Source organism: Rhipicephalus microplus, chromosome 1 (assembly GCF_043290135.1).
Source record: "Rhipicephalus microplus isolate Deutch F79 chromosome 1, USDA_Rmic, whole genome shotgun sequence".
Lineage (NCBI taxonomy): Eukaryota > Metazoa > Arthropoda > Arachnida > Ixodida > Ixodidae > Rhipicephalus > Rhipicephalus microplus.
The window spans coordinates 181,830,780-181,850,541 of NC_134700.1; the positions used below are offsets into that span (position 1 = coordinate 181,830,780).

The 19,762-nt window shown below is 47.2% G+C and overlaps 1 protein-coding gene across 1 annotated transcript in view; it reads left to right on the forward strand.

Annotated features, from left to right (window-relative positions):
• LOC119178543 (uncharacterized) overlaps positions 1-18,191 on the forward strand; it is a 77,352-nt gene extending 59,161 nt beyond the window's left edge. The window contains exons 2-5 of the mRNA XM_037429750.2: positions 2,842-2,901; positions 13,022-13,342; positions 16,617-16,757; positions 17,540-18,191. Of these exons, the coding sequence (XP_037285647.2) occupies positions 2,842-2,901; positions 13,022-13,342; positions 16,617-16,757; positions 17,540-17,980 (963 nt within the window). The 3' untranslated portion in view covers positions 17,981-18,191. The remainder of the gene's footprint in view (positions 1-2,841; positions 2,902-13,021; positions 13,343-16,616; positions 16,758-17,539) is intronic.
• The last annotated feature ends 1,571 nt before the right edge of the window (positions 18,192-19,762 follow it).

Below are 19,762 nucleotides of genomic sequence, written 5' to 3' on the forward strand. Positions count from 1 at the left end.
CGTGGACGCTCCTTTAGTCCGGTTGCCTTCAAGTAGCTCAGGAGGGTTTTAGTGGCCTTGTAAAGTCCAAATCCGTGATCCGAGGTCCCAAAATCTTCTTTTCGGACCGCGGTCTTGCATCAATTGATTGATATGTGGGGTTTAACGGCCCAAATCTACCATATGATTATGAGAGACGCCGTAATGGAGGGCTCCGGAAATTTCAACCCGCTGGGGTTCTTTAACGTGTGCCCAAATCTGAGCACACGGGCGTACAACATTTGTGCCTCCATCGGAAATGCAGCCGCCGCAGCTGGGATTTGATCCCACGACCTGCGGGTACGCAGCCGAGTACCTTAGCCACTAGACTACCACGGCGCGGTGGTCTTGCATCAAGATGATTGAACTTGGCTCTGCTATGGAGTCGTTAAAAAACATGACAAATAAATGGCGGATGAGGTGAATGTTCGTTTCGTGTCGACCCGCCACAATGGTCTGGTGAATGTGGTGTTGACCCGAAGGATGCGGAATCGAGTCACGGCTTCGGTGGGCGAATTTACAAGGAAGTGGAATGCTTAGATTACGGCGCACGTTAAAGAACCCTTTGGTCGAAATTTCTGTAGCGATCCATCATGACACCTCTCATAATCGTATTGTGGTTTTGAGACTAAACCAATTATCATTATAGTTACGTGTGAAGTCGCACAGGGCATTGAGGGTGCACATGTTGGACCGGGGACGTGCCTAAACAATGCAGTGCGGCTGTGGTTAGACTCAAAGGAAAGTCTGTGAATAGGCATAATATAAAGGAGACATTTCACGAGTTGGATGCGTCAGAATAAAGGACGTGTGCGCGTTATATTGTCAGTGGTTGTAAAACGTGAACCAGCGGCAGCAATGGTCATATAGATTAAGGTGATCGCTTGAATAGCACAGCGGTTTCTCCCGAGTGGTGGCATCGAAGACTCCGCGAGGGCATTGACACGGGCGTTGCTATCACGCGATTGATTGTCGTTTATGTATTCATTCGCGCTTCTGTTCTTGTCACGCCGAGCGAGCATCTGTTCGCCGATGCGGAGCCTGGAGAAGACTGCTCAACTTTTGAAGCGAGGAGAGTCGTGGGCGTGCACGTGCGTCCAGTACACAGCGCGTGCAGCACGCCTTTGTGTCAACGCGATTGACAGTAGCCGCACGCCGCTTGCCGTTCACTTGACTTGCTCGGCATGGGCGCAGCTCTACTCGGACAGATCCAGCTTGTGTGACAGCTCGTTCGATAGGACGTCGACGATGCGACAACGTGATGGTGACAACCCCCGCACGGCGAAGCCGGTTTGACGTTTGCGGACGAACCGGTAGTGATCCGCTCTTGACTTCCAAACAAGATTGAGGTCGTATTAGAGGGCAGCCTGTGGCAGGGCGGTAGCGGGCATCTTGTTTCGAGCTGTATTGTCTGATCATAAAAAGAAGAAAATTCTTGCACACCAGGACGAAAGGAAGAAAACAGTGATGATGATGATGATTATGATGATGATGATAATGATGATATGTGGGGTTTAACGTCCCAAAACCACGATATGATTATGAGAGACGCTGTAGTGGAGGGCTCCGGAAATTTTGACCACCTGGGGTTCTTTAACGTGCACCCAAATCTGAGCACACGGGCCTACAACATTTCCGCCTCCATCGGAAATGCAGCCGCCGCAGCAAGGAAGAAAACAGGACAACCTAAACACCAATTACGATCCATAGCTGAGCTTCCTGTTGTTCCGTATATCGTTTGCGCTTTCGAAACCAAGCTATAGCTACCTGAGGGAAAGAGGGCCAATCGAGATTCACAGTCGTACATTCACTCTTAAATTTATCTGGGGATGATAAAAAGTTTGAAAATTTATGTGGAGATTCTGTGGGAGCGTGTTTCCATGAAAAGTGTTGCGCATACGTCCAAGAGCATCGTTGTTCCGTATTCGTGACATCCTTGACTGTGGCTTTTGCGCAGCCATGCGTTGGCCAGATGACGTAAGTTGTGAAGTGTGAACATTAACGGAGGCAGCACCAACACCAGCACATCGGGCGATGCGCATGCTACTATTTTTTTCCTGCTTATAAGAAACCAAGTGACGCATTTAGCACAACCAGACTCAGCATATAATTAACCCCATTGGCTATGCCTCACGAGTGCTCTGTCTTTTTCCGTCTCGTGCACTCAATTTCGACTATCCACAAAATACTACTCATGTTTGCACTCGAAAGTATTGGCAATTGGACAAGAATCTATCACGTAAAGCCGACCCCTATCGATCGAGTCACGAAAGGCCAGTGTGTTCGTTATTTTAACGCAAAGGACCATTGCGTTCCCGAGATTATGCGTCGTGGAGCAAATATCTCCGATCGTGCATTTTGTTGCGCACAAAAGTGCAGGGTGTTTACTTGTGGTGGGAAGCAACAATGGAGTACGGTACACACACAAAAAAAGAAAGAAAAACACCTTTTCATAGGTCGAAGCTTGGGCGTTATGCAGTCGCACGCGATCTCATGATGGAGCGCCCTTCGATTGTGAGCAATAGCTATCCTCGATCTCTTTCTGTCCGTCTCCTTTAGCTGTCAGCTTCTCCTTCGGTTGCCGCCCTTTTTGGGCCTGGTATTGTGGGGTTCGCGTTCATTATTTAGACCGTTTTTTTTTCTGAAAGCTTTTTGCACAATCGACACGGGCCCACGCCTTTACGAAACATGAAAACATTTCCAGCTAACACTCTTTAGCGATGATGGACATTTAGCTTACAAGTGTTTGATGGCCTGATTGGTCGATAGTTTTAATAAAATTCTTGTGTGATTCCCTCTTAAGCGTTTTGTTCTATTCTGCAGGTGGCTTTTCTGGCGTGCGCACTGGTTGCTTCAACCCGAGCCGGCTACGATGACCAAGAGGTGAGAACTTTCTCCTCATTCTGATCTCACCGACGTCATGCTTATCTCACGTTTTTATTAAGGTTTTGTATTGTCCACGCGTGTCATAAGGGCTCAAAAATTGTAACATGATAAAAGATAAGTGGAAGATTGCTTTTCGAATGTATGCTTGCTTTGTTTATTAGGCACACTGAATGAACAAAGCGGATAAAGAACACGCGAGATAGAGATCGCGTTGGCTTGTTGATCCGGGCCTTATTATCACAATGAAGATGAAAACACAAGCAGTTAAGCAAAGAGAGAAGACTCACGACATATAGCCGAGGTAGTGCATATCCAAAAGTTGAGATTTTATTTTGTACACAAAGTACGGTTAGAACTGGATGATATGCTTGTTTTGCTTTTCATTTTAGTGCTATGTTCGTTAACGACGTCAGAAAGTCTGGAGATTCTTGCAGGAAGAATATAACTATATTGAAATTAAGCTTCGTTTGATTTTATAATGACGTGTATTTCTGAGGTTCGTCGCTGATTTAGTGTATCAGTTATTAAGTGAATTATGTTGCGCTTTCGAAATGGTCCCTTCTATACTGTAATCTATTTCAAGATGCTATTCTCCATGAAAAATAATGTGAAGCTAACGTGCTTTACTCAAGGCGCTTTTCGCTGAGACTTATCTGTGTAAATTACTAGTTTGTTCGAAAGTCATTCTATCGAAGTGCGGTTCCTGCATATGCCAGATAGCCTGACAGAAAGAATTGAAGTGAAATGACATTTGTGGCCTTCTCAAACGTCAATGCACATGATTTCTGTGCAGAAGTAAAATTTAATGGCTGATGAAAAATATTTTTGCAATTTTCTATCGTCACATTTTGCGATTATGCGATGTCACACTTTAGTTAAAACGAAAATAAGGGACAAATAGAACCAATAAAAAGAATCTGACCATTTTACACTTTGTTGGCAGAGTGAGTGCTACACTTAGGGGATCCTGCGTTTCATCGACTTCACTCACATGAATCAGAGACACAACTAATTCATAAGCTGTCTAATTCGAGTTTTTGAACAGTCAGCAAAACTCGAGCAAATTACGTCATCACCTGAAACAATAAAACGATTGTAAACGAACGTAAGAGAAAGTAACAAGTTGTGGTATTGACTGTGTCGCTGTAACATGGCATCGAGACATAGTGCAGTAAGACGGTAAGTTGGGCTAGTTGGTTGGGATCTATTGTGAACTTGTTTACAGCGCAACACTAGAAAAACAGGACAGAGAAGGAGCAAAACAGAAAGAAAAAACGGCGCTATCTTTTCTTTCTCTTTTGCTCTTTCACTGTCCTGTGTTTCTGGAGTGGCGCTGAAAACAAGTGCAGCGTGGCATCGAATCGAAGTCTTGGTTTTAGTTAACCGCGCCACACCTGGATTAGCTCTCCTATGGTACTGTGCGACTTTGGTAAGTAATCATCTTATTAATGTCTTTTTCATGCGCTTCCAATCACCGGCACTTCAAACCAATCGAAGGTGCATGCGTCTTGAATGCCTTGCAGCATGTCTTCGCTGCTTGAACTGAACTTTGAGAACAGGAGGCCAGCAGGGACGGTTATGACATGTTTTTACGTGGTTAGCGGCCGCTGCTAATATTACTGTCCAGCGCTGTCCTTGCATACCACTTTCCTTAGACCTCCGTGCAAGCATTTCTCTGTACCTACAGGGCCCATTGGCCTTAATTCTTTCTGCACGCACGCGTGCAAGCATGTTTGAGTGCCTGTCTGTGTGTGTAAGTTTTTACGACCCAGGCTTACATGATAGGTGTCTTTAACCCATGCGCCGCGTACCTCATTTGGAAACGTGCAGACACCCAAGCTCGCATACTCGCCTAACGAGCCCCAAACACAATGGGTGCCCTTTCAAGATTTAATTGTTACCCATTACGTGGCCCGGTGTATAGCACCCCGCTGGGTGGTTGTCCCTTGTCCTGCGGGCTTTTCCAGCGTGTCTCCCCGGTGGCGTGTTCTTGAAACACAGAAAGACCTTGCCTCGAGCGTATCGGCTGGGTCATCGCGTACAGTAAAGCTCTCTGTCCAATGCGCAGGCAGGGCTAACAAGCCCGTTTCAGAAAACTGATTGCATCGATTAATTCTCACGCTGCGCGCTCGAATCAGGCCAGCGAGTGGAAACAGTGCATACGAGCAATTGCTGGCCAGTTCCACGGTACGATTCCTTGCCTTTTCCGTTTGTTGTGTTGCTTTTTCTCCCCCCTTCTGATCGACATACGTGGTGCGGCGAACGTAATCAGCAAAGGCAAAGGCGTCGCTTTGAGCTTTTTTTCTTTCTTTTCTAACGTAGATATGCGCGCTCATTTCAAAGCCCCGAAACACACTGCAACCAGCACGTAGGCAAAGCCGAAGAAATCCGGGTCTGCAAAAAAAGAAATGGTTGCATTTTTTTTTATTTTTTTTCACACTTAAGAATGTCGACGACAAAAAGTAAATTTTATGGGTCTCGCCTTCAACGGAGTCTGGGCTTTGCGCCAATCGCGTATTTTTTAACTTCATCTGAGATATGCAATAGGCTGCTTTTGACATGGTCACTGAGTTGAGACAGCCGGAGTAGACGCTGTATTGATAATATCGCTGCTCGCATACCACGCTGTTTGGTATCGCAAGTGGTTTTGAGACAACAAAGTGGACGAAAATGGTGTTGGTTTTGATGGTGAGATAAGAACACTTGCTAGACGGGGGTCCTGTTCATGGTTACCGTGGCGCAACACTTACCGGAACCGGATAGTAATCTGATATACCTGTTGCCTATCAGACTTGGCTCGAACATTGCGCTAACAGACAGACTGGGCTGCTTAAACGGTGGTGGGAGAAAATTTTAACACGGACAAGTAAGGTCTTCGAGCTCTTTCTCTCAATGTGAATGTTTTCAGAGGCGCACAGCGCCCGATTTGGACTTTTGCTAAATTACACGCAAACTATTATATATATAAAGGAAAGAATTTTTGTCAAACTCATGTGCCCTGCAGTCTCCTACTCTATAATTAACAGTCTAGTTAACCTTTACTAGCTCCTCAGTTGAAGGAAAAGAATAGGGAGAAAAGAAAAAGGGAAGGTATATTATCGGAAGCGTTGCACAGATGTGTTGTTATAGTGTTATAAGAAAAAGTTTAGACGCCTAAAACGCCACAAGAAGAATAAAGAAGCACTATATATAAAAACCTATTTTCTTTGCTTATTCATTCTTTTCGTGGTGTTTGAGGCGCGTAGAATTTTCCCTCATAATGATGTACCAACTATAGTACAGCAACAAGTACTTCCGTGTTATTATGGGCAGGCATCTTAGGATAGCCGACACTGAAAATCGGCAAGGGGAAATTACAACACGGTAATAAACAAATCCGCATCGTATCTTTCGACAGTCATTGTGTTTCTCCGGGAAATATCTTTACTGATTTTCGTGCTTAACACGCATAGATTTTATCACCAGCTGACGTGCCGTGAATTTGTCTCCGAGAAGAAAAAGCAAACGTAACCACCGTCGCTAGCACAAATCACCGCCCCGTGCGCCACCATAAAGAAAGCCCTAGAATCTGCCAAACAGTATAATCCCGCTCATGTCTCCTTCCCCGGCTTTGCGTGCGATTCTCGAACCTTACAGTGCACTGCTCCTGGTTCTCGCCTCCTTTTCCTCCGAGCGAATCGGGCAGGTGGCGGGTTTCGCAGGTATGCATTCGAAACGGACATGCGTCCCCGCCAGTCTACGCATTCACAGAACCACGCCCAAGCGTTCCACAGCGCCGCACGAGAGAGACAAGAGAACGAAATAGGCAAGCGGAAAGCGTGCGCTTTGGACACGGCAGACGGCCGTACACTGCATGGGCGCGCTAATATATGAATCTACCGCGCGAAGGTCTCGCTGGACGTACTGGTATCCGTATCGAGTGGTATGTGCATGCGATTTAGAGTTCGGGTGCAGCCGCGTGTTTTGGCAAGCGTTTCTCACTCTCTGCCGCGCTGCGTTGCTCCGCCGGGTGAGCGCGTAATTATTGCGAAGTTTTGTTTTTCCCCACCCTTTGCAGATGGCGCTGACAATCTAATGAGGGCTCCGCTCTCGGGAGAAACGTTGAGGAGGGAGGGAAATATGCGAGAATAGATTGACGACGCGTACGAAGATGACGGGCGCGGGGACACCGCCGTGTGCTGGGGGTGTGCATGTCCCGCGAAATAGAACGCGCTGCGTTCACGGCACGCTTAATTTGCCAAGCTCGGCGGCGAGGGTTATTGGAGAAAACGGCTGGCTGGGGACAAAGGAACTGCCAGGCTGTGGACATAATTGTTACAACGATATCCCGAGACAGCGCATTCCTTTCATTTTCATCGCTGTATCTTAAGGTGCAACATATATACTAGACACACGAGTGCGCTTTGCATGTCCTATTTTTATTTATTTGATTTGCATGCACTGATACACAGGACACAGAGAAAAGAGGGAGAGAGCAAGCTGGTTACTTCCACTTGGAGGGGCACAACGCCAGCTTACTCTTTCTGGAGGAGAGAAGAAACAGAGGAAATGAAGATAATGGGGGATACGGGGGAAAGAAGAGTGTGAAGTAAAAAAAAATAACAAAGACTAAGACAAAGATAAGAAAAAAATTGAAACATCCGGCTACAAATGGGTGGCCAGCTTCGTTCGGTCCATAAAAATAAGTAAATCTCGATGGGAGAACTTCGGGTATCCAAAATTAGTTCACAGTTTTGCACTAAATTGAGTGATATGTCATCATAACGTCGTCTTGGCACGTAACACCGCAAAACTAAGAAGAAAGCGACTTGATCGAAGTGGTAGTTCCTAGCTGTAAACAAAGTTATGGAAAAATTCACCTACCATAAGTATGAAAAATTGAAGGCAGATTTGCACTATAGCAATGCCAAGTGTGAAGGAATTGAAGAGCTACGAAGCCTTCTCTCTTTCTCTTCATTTTTTTTCTTTTTCACTCTATTACAGCGAAAGCTGTTATGAGATCAGAACACGGGTAGCGCGGCGCCGTAGTTGTCCGCCGCCAGTGTCTGTAACCCAGTGTCGAAAGAAAAAAAAACGCAGTACATAAGAAAACACCAATCACACGATGGGATTCTAACCCGGGTCCACTACGTTCGAGTCCAGTATTCTACCATTGAGCCGCGCTGGCTGGTGCTTCGAACTTGTTTCTAAACTGGCCTTAGGAGGCTTGATTTTGGGAAAGGAATTGCGTTAATATGATTAATAAAGCGTTTTAGAACATCAAAAGAACAGCCAGGCGTCACACATTGCGAATAGCGTAACGAGTGGGTAGTTCAAGGGTGCAACTCGTTAGAATGATTTGTTCTTGACCACCTATGAATTGTGGCGCATACTGATGCTGATTACCTCAGATGGATGGCGCTCTCCCACAGAAGGGGATGGGCCAAGAACCGGGCGGCAGGATACTTAAATGAAACTAAAATGAAAATAAAGCCCAACTTCACGCATAACCGTACTCATAGTCGTCCACCACTGCATAAAAAATTGCACAAAGTTCCTAACAAGTGTATAGCGGGTATCACGCTTGTCCAAAGAATGACGAATGCTAGCGTAGTGAATGCGGGCCTACTACACCAAAAATTATGATTATTCATGGCGTATGGGTACCCAGCAGTGTGATTGCAGCAGTTCTCCAATTAGCGTTTTGAATAGGCCCTGCAGAGGCCACTCATCTAGCTTTTGCTGTGACTGTGCTGCACGTTCCGAGCAGGTCTGGTGTTCTTCTTTTTTCTTTTTATCTCTCCCATTATCTATTTCTTCCTCTTCTGCTCATTCTATTTTTATTCCTATTTTCCCATTTCTCTCCCTCGCTATTTTGCGCTTGCTTCCCCTTGTTCCCCTCATTTCTATACGTGGCATGGCCTACGTTGTGCTAGCGCACCAGTTGCCCTCTGGCAGCTGATGATAAGTGGTCATCATCAAGGCACTTAAAGACACTTGCACTATACGCTATTACGTTGCGTGTCGGCATGTCGACATTCCATGCGCAGATCGGTTCGGTGCTGCGTAAAGGTTGCGGAGCTCAGCTGCTGACTCGTAGGTCACGGGTTCGATTCCGGCCATAGTCGCATTTCGATGGAGGCGCAATGGTAGAGGCCCGTTCACTGTGTGAGGAAGTAGTGTGGGCCAAAGAATACGGGAGGGGTGATATTTACGGAGCCATTCACTATGGCGTCCCTCATTATCATATTGAGCCTTTGGGTCGTAAAGCCCTAGCTGTTATTGTTATTATTATTATTATTATTATTATTATTATTATTATTATTGTTGTTGTTGTTGTTGTTGTTGTTTGTTGTTGTTGTTGTTTGTTGTTGTTGTTGTTGCTGTTATAAACTCTCCGTGACCATACAACGCTAAATCGAAAACGTGATCCCTAGTTGCGACTTGGCTAATTCCTTTCAAAAACCAATAGTACAGACACCTGGAGCTTCTTCATGGCGTTAGCATTAAAATCCACGCGAATAAATTGGTAATCTCCAATCACACTCTTTTTAACGTCACGACCGGTCGCGCGATCGAATCCCGGCTGTGGGGGCTGCATTTCCGATGGAGGCGGAAATGTTGTAGGCCCATGTGCTCAGATTTGGGCGCACGTTAAAGAACCCCAGGTTGTCTAAATTTCCGGAGCCCTCCACTACGGCGTCTCTCATAATCATATGGTGGTTTTGGGACGTTAAACCCCACATATCAATCAATCAATCAATCAATCAATCAATCAATCAATCAACTTTACGATCGCCAAGACTTCATTCTCGGTGCCCCATTTCGACACAGAAGCGAAAAGAAATAACTGAAGCCACGCTTTAATCGTCTCAAAATCTCCATACCTGCGTATTTTAATCAACAAAAAGTTCACGTTATATGGTTCAAGTAATGCGTATTGGCGCACATCGCATCGCAACTTTGTTGCCATCAGCTCTTAACATTGAAGGCTTAGCGATATCAGGGTGAAAACAGCGGCCTCTGCTGTCTGGTCTGGCGAGCAAATTAAGGCGCCTGGCTGGACTGCTCTATTTTGAAGCTTCATATAAGAAGAGTACCGCCGCGATGGTCTAGTGGCAAAGTTACTCGGTTGCAGACGCACAGGTCGCGGGATCGTATCCCGGCTTCGGCGGCTGCATTTTCGATGGAGGTGAAACTGCCGTAAGCCCCGTAGGCTGAGATTTGGGTGCACGTAAAAGAAGCCCAGGTGGTCGAAATTTCCTCGGCACTCCACCTCGGCGTCTCTCATGATCATATGGTGGTTTTGGGATGATAAACCCCACATATCAATCAATTAATTAAGAAGAAAACAAAAAAAGCGTCTTCAGTTTTCTTGCGTCGACATGCTTTGGGGTGAGACTCACGCGAATGGAGTGCTACCACTAACGAAAAAAAAAGAGAATGGACTGATAAGCAAATATAAGGATTTCGGGAGTTTTCTTTTTCATCATGCTGTGGCTATAGGTGTGTATAGGGACATCCTGCTGATGCTTCCATGTGTCCGCGCGGTAGGCAGGCGCCTTCGGTCATGGATAGCCTTTTATCACACGAATTTCCTCGAGAACTAAGAGGGTCAGTTCCGCGTTGTCCGTGACAGCGCTGCGCACATGCCGGACACTCGTCGACTTGCGCGCTCGCGTCACGTCGTCCGAGCAGGGCTATGGCTATCAGATTTCTGGAGCTTGTTGCTGCCCCAAAACAGTGCCTCGTTATGTCACAGCGAGTGCTGCAGGACACCGAGAATGATTATTGCATAAATAAGATCGACGGACTCTTTACCTGACGCTAAGAAGAGAACGTGCGAATGCGGGGGCTCGATCTCACGCGACGCTCATTAAATAACCCGTTTACCCCTGAACATTTCTGCACATTGTTGAGGTTTCACGTCCAAAAATTGTAATATGAATATGAGAAATGGCGTATTAGAGAGCTCCGGAAGTGTTTACTACCTGGGGTGGTGCTAACGCGCACACAAATGATAGTACACGGGCCTCTAATGCTTCGCGTCCACCAAAATGCGGTCGGGACTTGACTACGCGCCCTTCGAGTCAGCAGTCGAGCTCCATAGCCACCTTACTGCTGCGACGTTTTATTCCTTGTGGCGCTTCCGTTGAGAATGGCCCGCTTTTCACGAAGCGACGATGTCATGTGACGTCATCGATGTCCTGTCATCGGTAATGTCATGGTAGCGGCGTCACTGATGAGGTCATGTGAGTTTGCCCAGATTGTAATGTAATGCCACGTCTCGCAAGATCTCGCCGTGTCTCAGGAGGAGTCGCGAAGTGTCGTTCGGTCTCGCCAGATGTCGTGAAATCTGTTGACTCACTAGAAGTTCGAGTTCTCCGCCTGAAATATCAGAGAATGCAAACTGCGAGCGCCAAACGCAAGAAAAGACGCAATAACAACCACTTCGTGGCACAGACCCATTGGTTCGAGGTCGTCATACACTGCGTACAGGAATCTCTCCGCACTGAGCGTTGAGCGTGTGCATGCATAATACGCACGGATCACGTATACTGTTGCACAATGTACAATGCGTCGCAGTAATATACACTTACAAGGTGCGCAGTTCGTGCGTGACGACGGTATGCGGATCATCTTGACCGTAGGGCTGATGTAACACTGGTGCGCATATCGTTGAAACAAAAGAGAAAAACAAAAGAAAGAGGAAGGAAGACATGCCATGAGTCCGCAGTGGCGCGCCCTATTGTTCATCCAGAATACATACCAGCGTCGACACGACGTGTTTCGGCGTCAGCGCTCCTCTCGCCGGCTCTCGGAATCAGGCGCGTACTCTCGTGTACGGACTCTTTATGACTGTCTTGCACGCTGAGGCAGCGCCGTGGATAACGTGCGATGACGCATAAACTCGGTGCACGCTTTCCCTGGCGTGTGGATTCAGGATCAGTCATGGTGCCCCGCCAGTCGTGATGCTTGGTGCTTCGACGACCTGCACAAGCTGCTTGCAGTCAGACTTTCGGTCCTCGTGAACTCTGCCTGAACCAAATGGTGCGTTTCTCGCGCTCCGATTGGGACTGCCAAGCTACACACACGAGCCAATGCGAGAATTCCATCAAATCCGGCTGTGTTTCGCAACCCCATTGAGTGCCGAGTGTCGCCGAAACGTAACATCGAAACGCTGGCCAGACTTCAGGGTGAATCGCGTCGCTCGAAAAAGTTGCGAATGTCTGCAGAGTACCGTGATTCGAAGACAACGCACTTGTTCATCTTCTAATCGTCTTCAGTGGTGACGCAATGAACCACATTCGTTCGCGTAAAAGATGTGGTGGCACAGTCAGAGGTCGGGAAGAAAGATAACTCGCTATAGGGGCTGACAAGGTCGAATATCACTTAGAAGCGTGGCAGCTTGAGCTAGTTGGTATGGCTATAACTATCGTCGAATATCGCGTCTTGGTGCAATTCAAAGTATTCGTTCAGGGCTCGCTTTGCACACAAAGGCCAGTTTTCCGGACTCTTATACTTCGGTAGATATAGGGACGGAGCAGTCACCTGGTATGTTGGACCGGCACCATGCTGCTAATTTTGCAAATAAGCTTACCTGAATGTATTAGGCCTGTGTTGACAGCGTTGGACAATGAATGTCTTCATCAACTGTGAAAGCAATTTCATTCATTCATTCTACTGTAAACTCGCGAATTCGGTCTGGCATCAATTGAGTTTCGCTTCTTCAACGTACAGTGATTGCTTATGGTATAAGTAATGTTCGTTAACACACATGCAACCAATGCACGTGTTTATGCGTAGCGTGTAAATAGTAGCATAACTAACGTTAACAGCATAACAAAGATTTACTCAGGTGTTCACTCGTGTGTTAGGTGCCACAGTTTTATTATTTCTTGAGTAAGCTTTATTCCGAGAAAATTAGACAACACGAACCACCTTGGCGTCGTCTAATTTTCTTGGAACATGCGCCAACTATACCCAACAAGAAGTTTTACTTTGGTTTTATTCATCCATAGGAACTTCTGACACATGCCCTCACATGTTGATGTAAGCGTCGTCAAACTTATAATACTATTATTATACGACGCTGGCCTGTGGCTTATACGCTTTCTAACCTCTGTTTTACGCGCAGGTCTACGCTCCACAGCCGTACCAGTTCGGCTACGAGACGCAGGACGAGTACGGCAACCGTCAGTCGAGGCACGAGCAGGACGCCGGTGACGGCGTGAAGACCGGCATGTACGGGTTCCGCGACGCGGCCGGCCTGTTCCGGCAGGTGCAGTACGTGGCCGACCACCGCGGCTTCCGTGCCTGGGTCAAGACCAACGAGCCGGGCACGCAGGACTCGGCGCCCGCCTCGGCACGAATCGAGTCGCAGCAGCCGCCCGCCGCGCACATCGCCAGCGCGGCCTCCGCAGCGCCGCACCAATACCGCCTGGTGGCGCCGCAGCAGGTGGGTTCATAAAGCAAGTCACACGTGGTCATTACCGCATTGTAATGCGTGTGTGGGTGTTTTATTGTTTTGGAGGTGGTTTTCAGCCACGGATGTTTCGGGTCCCTCGAACAGGTGAAGCCCCGCCGCCGTGGTTTAGTGGCTAAGGTACTCGGCTGCTGAACCGCAGGTCGCGGGACTGAAGCCCGGCTGCGGCGGCTGCATTTCCGATGGAGGCGGAAATGTTGTAGGCTTGTGTGCTCAGATTTGGGTGCACGTTAAAAAAACCCAAGGTGGTCGAAATTTCCAAAGCCCTCCACTACGACGTCTCTCATAATCATATGGTGATTTTGGGACGTTAAACCCCACATATCAATCAAATTTAACAGGTGAAAGTAACGAGAGACACCACGCAGTAAGAGAAGGGAGTGGCTAGGTCATAAATTAGCATGACATGCTGCGTGAAATAGGAGCACTTTAGGGGCGAAGCTCTTTAGGTTCGAGCCATGTCCCCTGTACGTCGGCGTGACACGCTAGTACTGGAAGCGCCCGGTAGAGGGTGAGGCGGTGCCAGCGCTCACTGCTGGCGCAAGCTGCGGTTTGAAAGAACACCGCTAGGGGCGCGGCGCGCTCTCTCTCTTTCGACAGCGGCGGTCATGGAGTGCACTTCGTTATGAATAAAGACGCACGTGTTCTCACGTCATTGCATGATCGAGTGGGCAATGTATGGGGAAATTCACGGTTAATGACCCCCGGAGCTTAGCCCACTCGTCATCATTGACTTCGTGGGCATTCTGTGTTTTTTTTTTATTTCTCCCTGACAACGAATGGGAAAATTAATGGGCCATAGCCATTCAATCTCAACAGCCTCTTAAAAAGTTGTGCGGTCGGCAGCCACATTCAACCTGTTTTTAAGCGGTGTTTGTTATTCAAATATGCAAGCATAGAAAATGCATGCTCGCGTGCACACATCATAGAAAACTGCAACAACAACAACAAAAAAAATACAGCCATCTCTTGGATAAGGGTAAACATAAGCCAGCTCTTCTTCATTGCAAATACGGTATGCGGTGACGCCCACCGAAAATCAGAAGGCTAGAAAATATGGTGTAGTGCGAATATAAACTATAAGCAAGAAAGTCAGGCACCTTTCCTTATCGGAAAAAAGGAGGGGGGGGGGGGGTTCAAAAGCGCAGCTTTTCATCATTGTGCTTGACGTGCTTCGTCTTTTACAAAAGCGACAGCCTTAGAGGTTTCGTCAAGCGCGAAAAGTGATCGTCCACGGAGTCGGCGTCAACACGGGCGGTTCGAAATCACAGCATATCCACGGAGTGAATAATGATGAGTAAAGCGAATTGGCCTTCACCCTGTCCGTCTGTTCGTTCTTGCTTTCGTCCATCCGCGTGACCATCCATGCGTCTGTCCTTCAGTACGCGCGTCCACCCATCCATCCGTGCGTACGTCCATCCGTCTGTCCATCCGTTCGGGCGTCCATCCGTCCGTCTGCTAGTCTGTCTGGCCCTCCGTCCGTGCGTCAGTCTGTGCGTCCATCTAGCGAACACTGCAAGTACCGCCATCTCGCACCCCCTGTGGCACATACCCACTATAGAGCTGGTATGTGCCAAGCGTGTCACGCCAACGGACAGAGTACATTGTTCGTCTCTAAGGAGCTTCGCTCCTAAAAAAATCACAATATGACGTCACTGTGTGACATCACCGTGACATTACACGTCGCCAAAATGTGAGATGTCTTCCAACCTCACTATGGCGTCACATCATGACATGGCATATCATACGATGATTTCATCAAGTCACATCGCAGCTGGGATGGGCCGATATGGAACACAACGGCGAAGCCACCATAGGGCTGGGCAAACCTTGCATGCCTCCGATCTCTGAGGCAGTGCGAAACCACTTAGGTGTAGAAAGCTTTGAGGTAAGGCATCATCAATGCAATCGACCGAGAAGGAAGTGGTAGATTTTGCTTAATGAACTCTCTTAACTGCTTCCTTCCTGCATGCCGGGCATTGTGTAGCGTGCCACGTGCTTAGTAGCACAACACTTTAGCTGCTACAGGACACAAGAAGAGTCACGCGTTCAAATTCAGGCTTTAATGGAATATGGCAACTTAAAATTACAGGCCAACTCAATAATCTAGATAAAAGATCGCGATGCCATATCAATAACGGCTGATCGCTGGCAAGCTCACGGTCGAAAGGGCATCAGCTATTGTAAAACATTGCGTACAATTAAGCACGAGACCGGCGCACCTTTGGGGCTCGCATTTCTACAGGATTACCAGATCCAAGCCTTTTGCGATAAGTTGCCGCAGCACTTAAATTCCATCCTTTCCGTTGATTCACAGCGGTTACGTTACGGTACGTTGATCCGAACTCCGGGACGGCTTTAGGATCTCCCATAGTAGAGTACCTGGTACTCTAAATCGTTACCCACTTTTTCTAAACACGCTTAGCGGGACGGCTCAGTGCTCGCCCATAGTTGAGTACGAAGTACTCGAAATCGTTAAACATTTTTTTCTAAACAGCTTAGCCCGTTGGACGGCTTTCAGCTCTCCCATAGTACAGTTCGCAGTTCTGTAAATCGTAAACCACTTCTTCCAAACGCATCCTTGTTCATGTAAATTGAGCCTGTTTTGTATTCATCGTTAATATATGCCCAAGAGTAAAATGTTCTGTTGAAATGTTATTGACGTCTGTGACAATAATTTTTCTAAACATGTCTAGAAACTTCCAATTGCGGACGGCCCACTGCTCTCTCATTGTTGTGTACGAGGCACTCAAAATCGTTAAACATTTGATCTAAAGCCTGCCCACAAGTGTGGTGTTGCTGGGGGTGGATCGAGCCTTTGTATTTGAGGAAAGAAGTAGGGGGGGGGGGGGTCATTTTGTTTAATCGTCACTATCGTCACAATAACCCCATCACAATTCAAGTACAGCTTATTTATGTCACAGTGCCTCCCCCCCCCCCCCCCTAATGGGTCCTAATCGGTGTTTAGAAGTGGCCGAAAGGCTGTGGCGCGCCCACACAAGCTTAGGAATAGAAAACGATCGCGTTGTGCCCCCCCCCCCCCTCCCCCCACTTCCCCCACAACTTATGAATCAGCCACTGGGTGTAGCGCACGAGAACTCTCGGTTGGGAACCAAACAACGAAACTCGAGCATGAACGACGCACAAATTTTTCGCCGATTGAGCATGGAGCGGAACCGGCGCTGTTATTTGCACTCGACGCAACAAACAGGAGGACCACCAATTGTGTTCTCGATCGTTGACGCAGGTGCAGCACCTGGCCACCGTTGCGGCGACGCCGACGTTCGTGGCCGCACCTCTAAGGAAGGTTCCCGTGCACCACTCTCTCTACCCAATCGGCGAAATATCGGCGAGACACGGCCCCATTCAGCAGGCTTACTCCCAGCAGGTATGCAAACCCATGACCTCATACCGCCGCCCCTATCTACGCTTTCTGAACAATAGTAGAATGAAAAATTATCATAGAGGGGCGGCGTGTACTTTTATTAAGATGGCGCTGACGTGTTATTTTGTTCTAGACTTTGTCTTGCGGACACTGCCGGCAAGTGTTTCAACCCTGCGAGTCATTTCAATGGCTTTGCTGAAATTGGACGGATGGTGTCAAAACGCCATCGTAAAAGCAACATAATGATTTCAAATTTCAGTATTCATAAATGTAAAACGCAGATATTGTACAGCGTACGTTAGCGGAGACTTTAGTATTATTTCCAGGAAGCAAATCATTTAAGAGCATTAGTAAACGCAGTCAATCTAAGCATGGCACCTTGTCCTAGCCGACTTCAGTGGCTGACTCCAGCAATTATAACCATGTGTGCTGTGAGCTAACTTCGTTTTGAATTTCGACAGCTTTCAAACGTCACCACCAGGCATCAAATCGACATTATGGAATATATCTGTACTCTGAAGTTCTTGACAGACAATGAGAGTTGTAGCGGTAGCTGATTGACCTCATTGTTATTTTTTCTCTTTAATGAATGTCTTTTACATATTGGCTGATATGGTTAGGTGCAATAAACAACCCATTCTTCTTCATTGTTAGCCAAGGGCAGTAGTTAATTAGCTCACAATATGGGACTAACTACTCATCTACAATGCCCAAAGAATGTCGGAGATAAACCGCAAGTATGATCCAGAGGCTCATACTTTCACACACGACGGTCGTGTTCACAGGTTCCAGTGCTTCGAAAGCCCTCGTTCCGGCGCGTGGCCACGCGACCAGCCTCGGTCGTGCCCGTCCTGACTCCAGTGGTAGCCTCCCAGGCAGCGTCCCCAGTCGCCGTCGAGTACGGAGGCAACCGCGGCACTGTCGCAAGAAGTGCCTCTGCCGTGCCCGTCCTGGCTCCCGTGGTGGTCTCGCAGGGATCGTCCCCAGGTGCGGTCGAGTACGGAGGCAGCCGCGGCATCGCCGCGAGAAGTGCGAGTGATGGCAGTGCCAGAGCAGGTGCCTCCCGTACCGTCAAGAAGGTGCGCCGCCGCAAGCCCGCCGAGTTCTTCAAGAAGTCCATCATCAACAAGCAGCGTCCCAAGACTCAAGGGCCTCGCGTCCGCGTCGTTCAGGCTACCAAGGACGGAGGCTACAGAACCATTGAACTGCCCGTTTACAAGGACTAAGCGCGCTGGCCCTCCTAACTTATTCTCCCGGGCGTTTCAAAGGCCACCGATACGGATGTAGAGTGTTGGGTGTCAGTAGCTTGGTTGGTACGTGAGCTAAACCACCTGTACGGGGGTGTATGATAACGCCCGCTCAGTAGCAGCAGCGTGACAGATGTCACACCTACTGAGCTGAACCCAGTTACACGGGCAGGCAAAGGTATCGGAGCAAGACTAAGAGAATGAGGTAGACTAAGCAACTGCCAACAACTTCGCGTGACACTTACTATAGGCTGTTAAAAGTTGAAGCTGTGAACCTGTTGACATGACGTGCGCCATCCCTTCGGTGAAACATGGTTTTAACGAACACGTCGCAGTTGGAGGGTTAGTGTTCGAGCTTCTGGTATCCATGCACTACTTCAGGCAAGGCTGTTGTCAGATTTTCAGTTAAGGAAGTCTTTCCCATACATGTGGCCCACTGTTCCATCTGTGTGAAACAAAGAAATGCGTAGAAACGGTGCTGATAGTGAGCAGTCTATGCCAAATCGAGGGAACTATACGTCTGCGTATTCAACCTCTCTCATGAAGTTCAGTTCAGAAAGAAAAATATGATTAGTTGTTTAGAAAAACACTTATAAGTGTTTGAAAAACGGTGGTACACTTTTCTTGAAGCTATAACTGTGACATCGGTAATGACATGTTCTTATTACCTGGTTGTTAGTCGGTAAGATATCGGTAAGATGTAGGTTACATTTGACGCGACGTTTCAGCCTGCTGGCTGTACAGTGGTGGTTCTGGCAGGCTTGTTTCTGTCTAGCGTTATTGTTTAGTTCTTACCTGTTCCACGAACATTACCTGTGCGAAAATACCGCTTTTATACTGTATTACGTGAGCCTTGACAACCTTTCTCTTTGACTTTTCTTTGGTGCACGCATGCACAAAGCCAGCTATATTCAAGGCTGATTCTGTATGTGTATATACACTAGCACGTTGTGTGTTCAATAGTTTCACATCAAACATATTCGTCCAAGTGTCGTATGTGAGGTTCTTTATTTTCCCAAATCCTATTCTGTCTCAGACGAATCCTATTTTGTTGTTTTTCCAGTAAGGATGGCTTCATTGTATCGCGCTAAACTGAAGAAGCAAAAGGAGGCTTTTGATCGTGTACACATTTTTATGACGATGAACACAAAAGCTTCATTGCGAAGTTATCCGATACCGATGTAAATCCAAACGCGAATACGTAAAAGCATCTGCATTATCAATGGCGATATCAATCTGCATAATACATTAACAATGCAAATTGCTATTCTTGCTACTGCTATTGTTCTTTTGTAGTATTATCAGTGTACACAATACTTGAATTATAAAACACCCAATCGAAAAACAGGAGGAAAAGAAAGCAACCTGCAACCGACTAGGAAGACATATCTAATTAGACTTTGAAATAAGCCACAATAGCTGTCTGATCGCTCCTTATCTGTTCTCATTTCGATATATCTCGATATGGGCTGATGATAAGACATATGTACAGGTATCTAGATGTGCACGAAACTCCCGTCTTGGTTCGCACTCTAGGAGTCGCTGTGTGTGTTGTGGCGCCGGTAAACACTATATGCAGACAACACCTAGCGCCTGAAACAACCCTGGTATACCAGTACAATTTATTTCAAGCCTACATTGACAAAAGCTTCAAGCTATATATCTTGAAATTAATATTTTGTTTGCATGAATGGCTTCTGTACTAACTAGGGAATGTATCCCCCTATTTTCTACCTTATGTACTTCTTTTAGAATATCTCT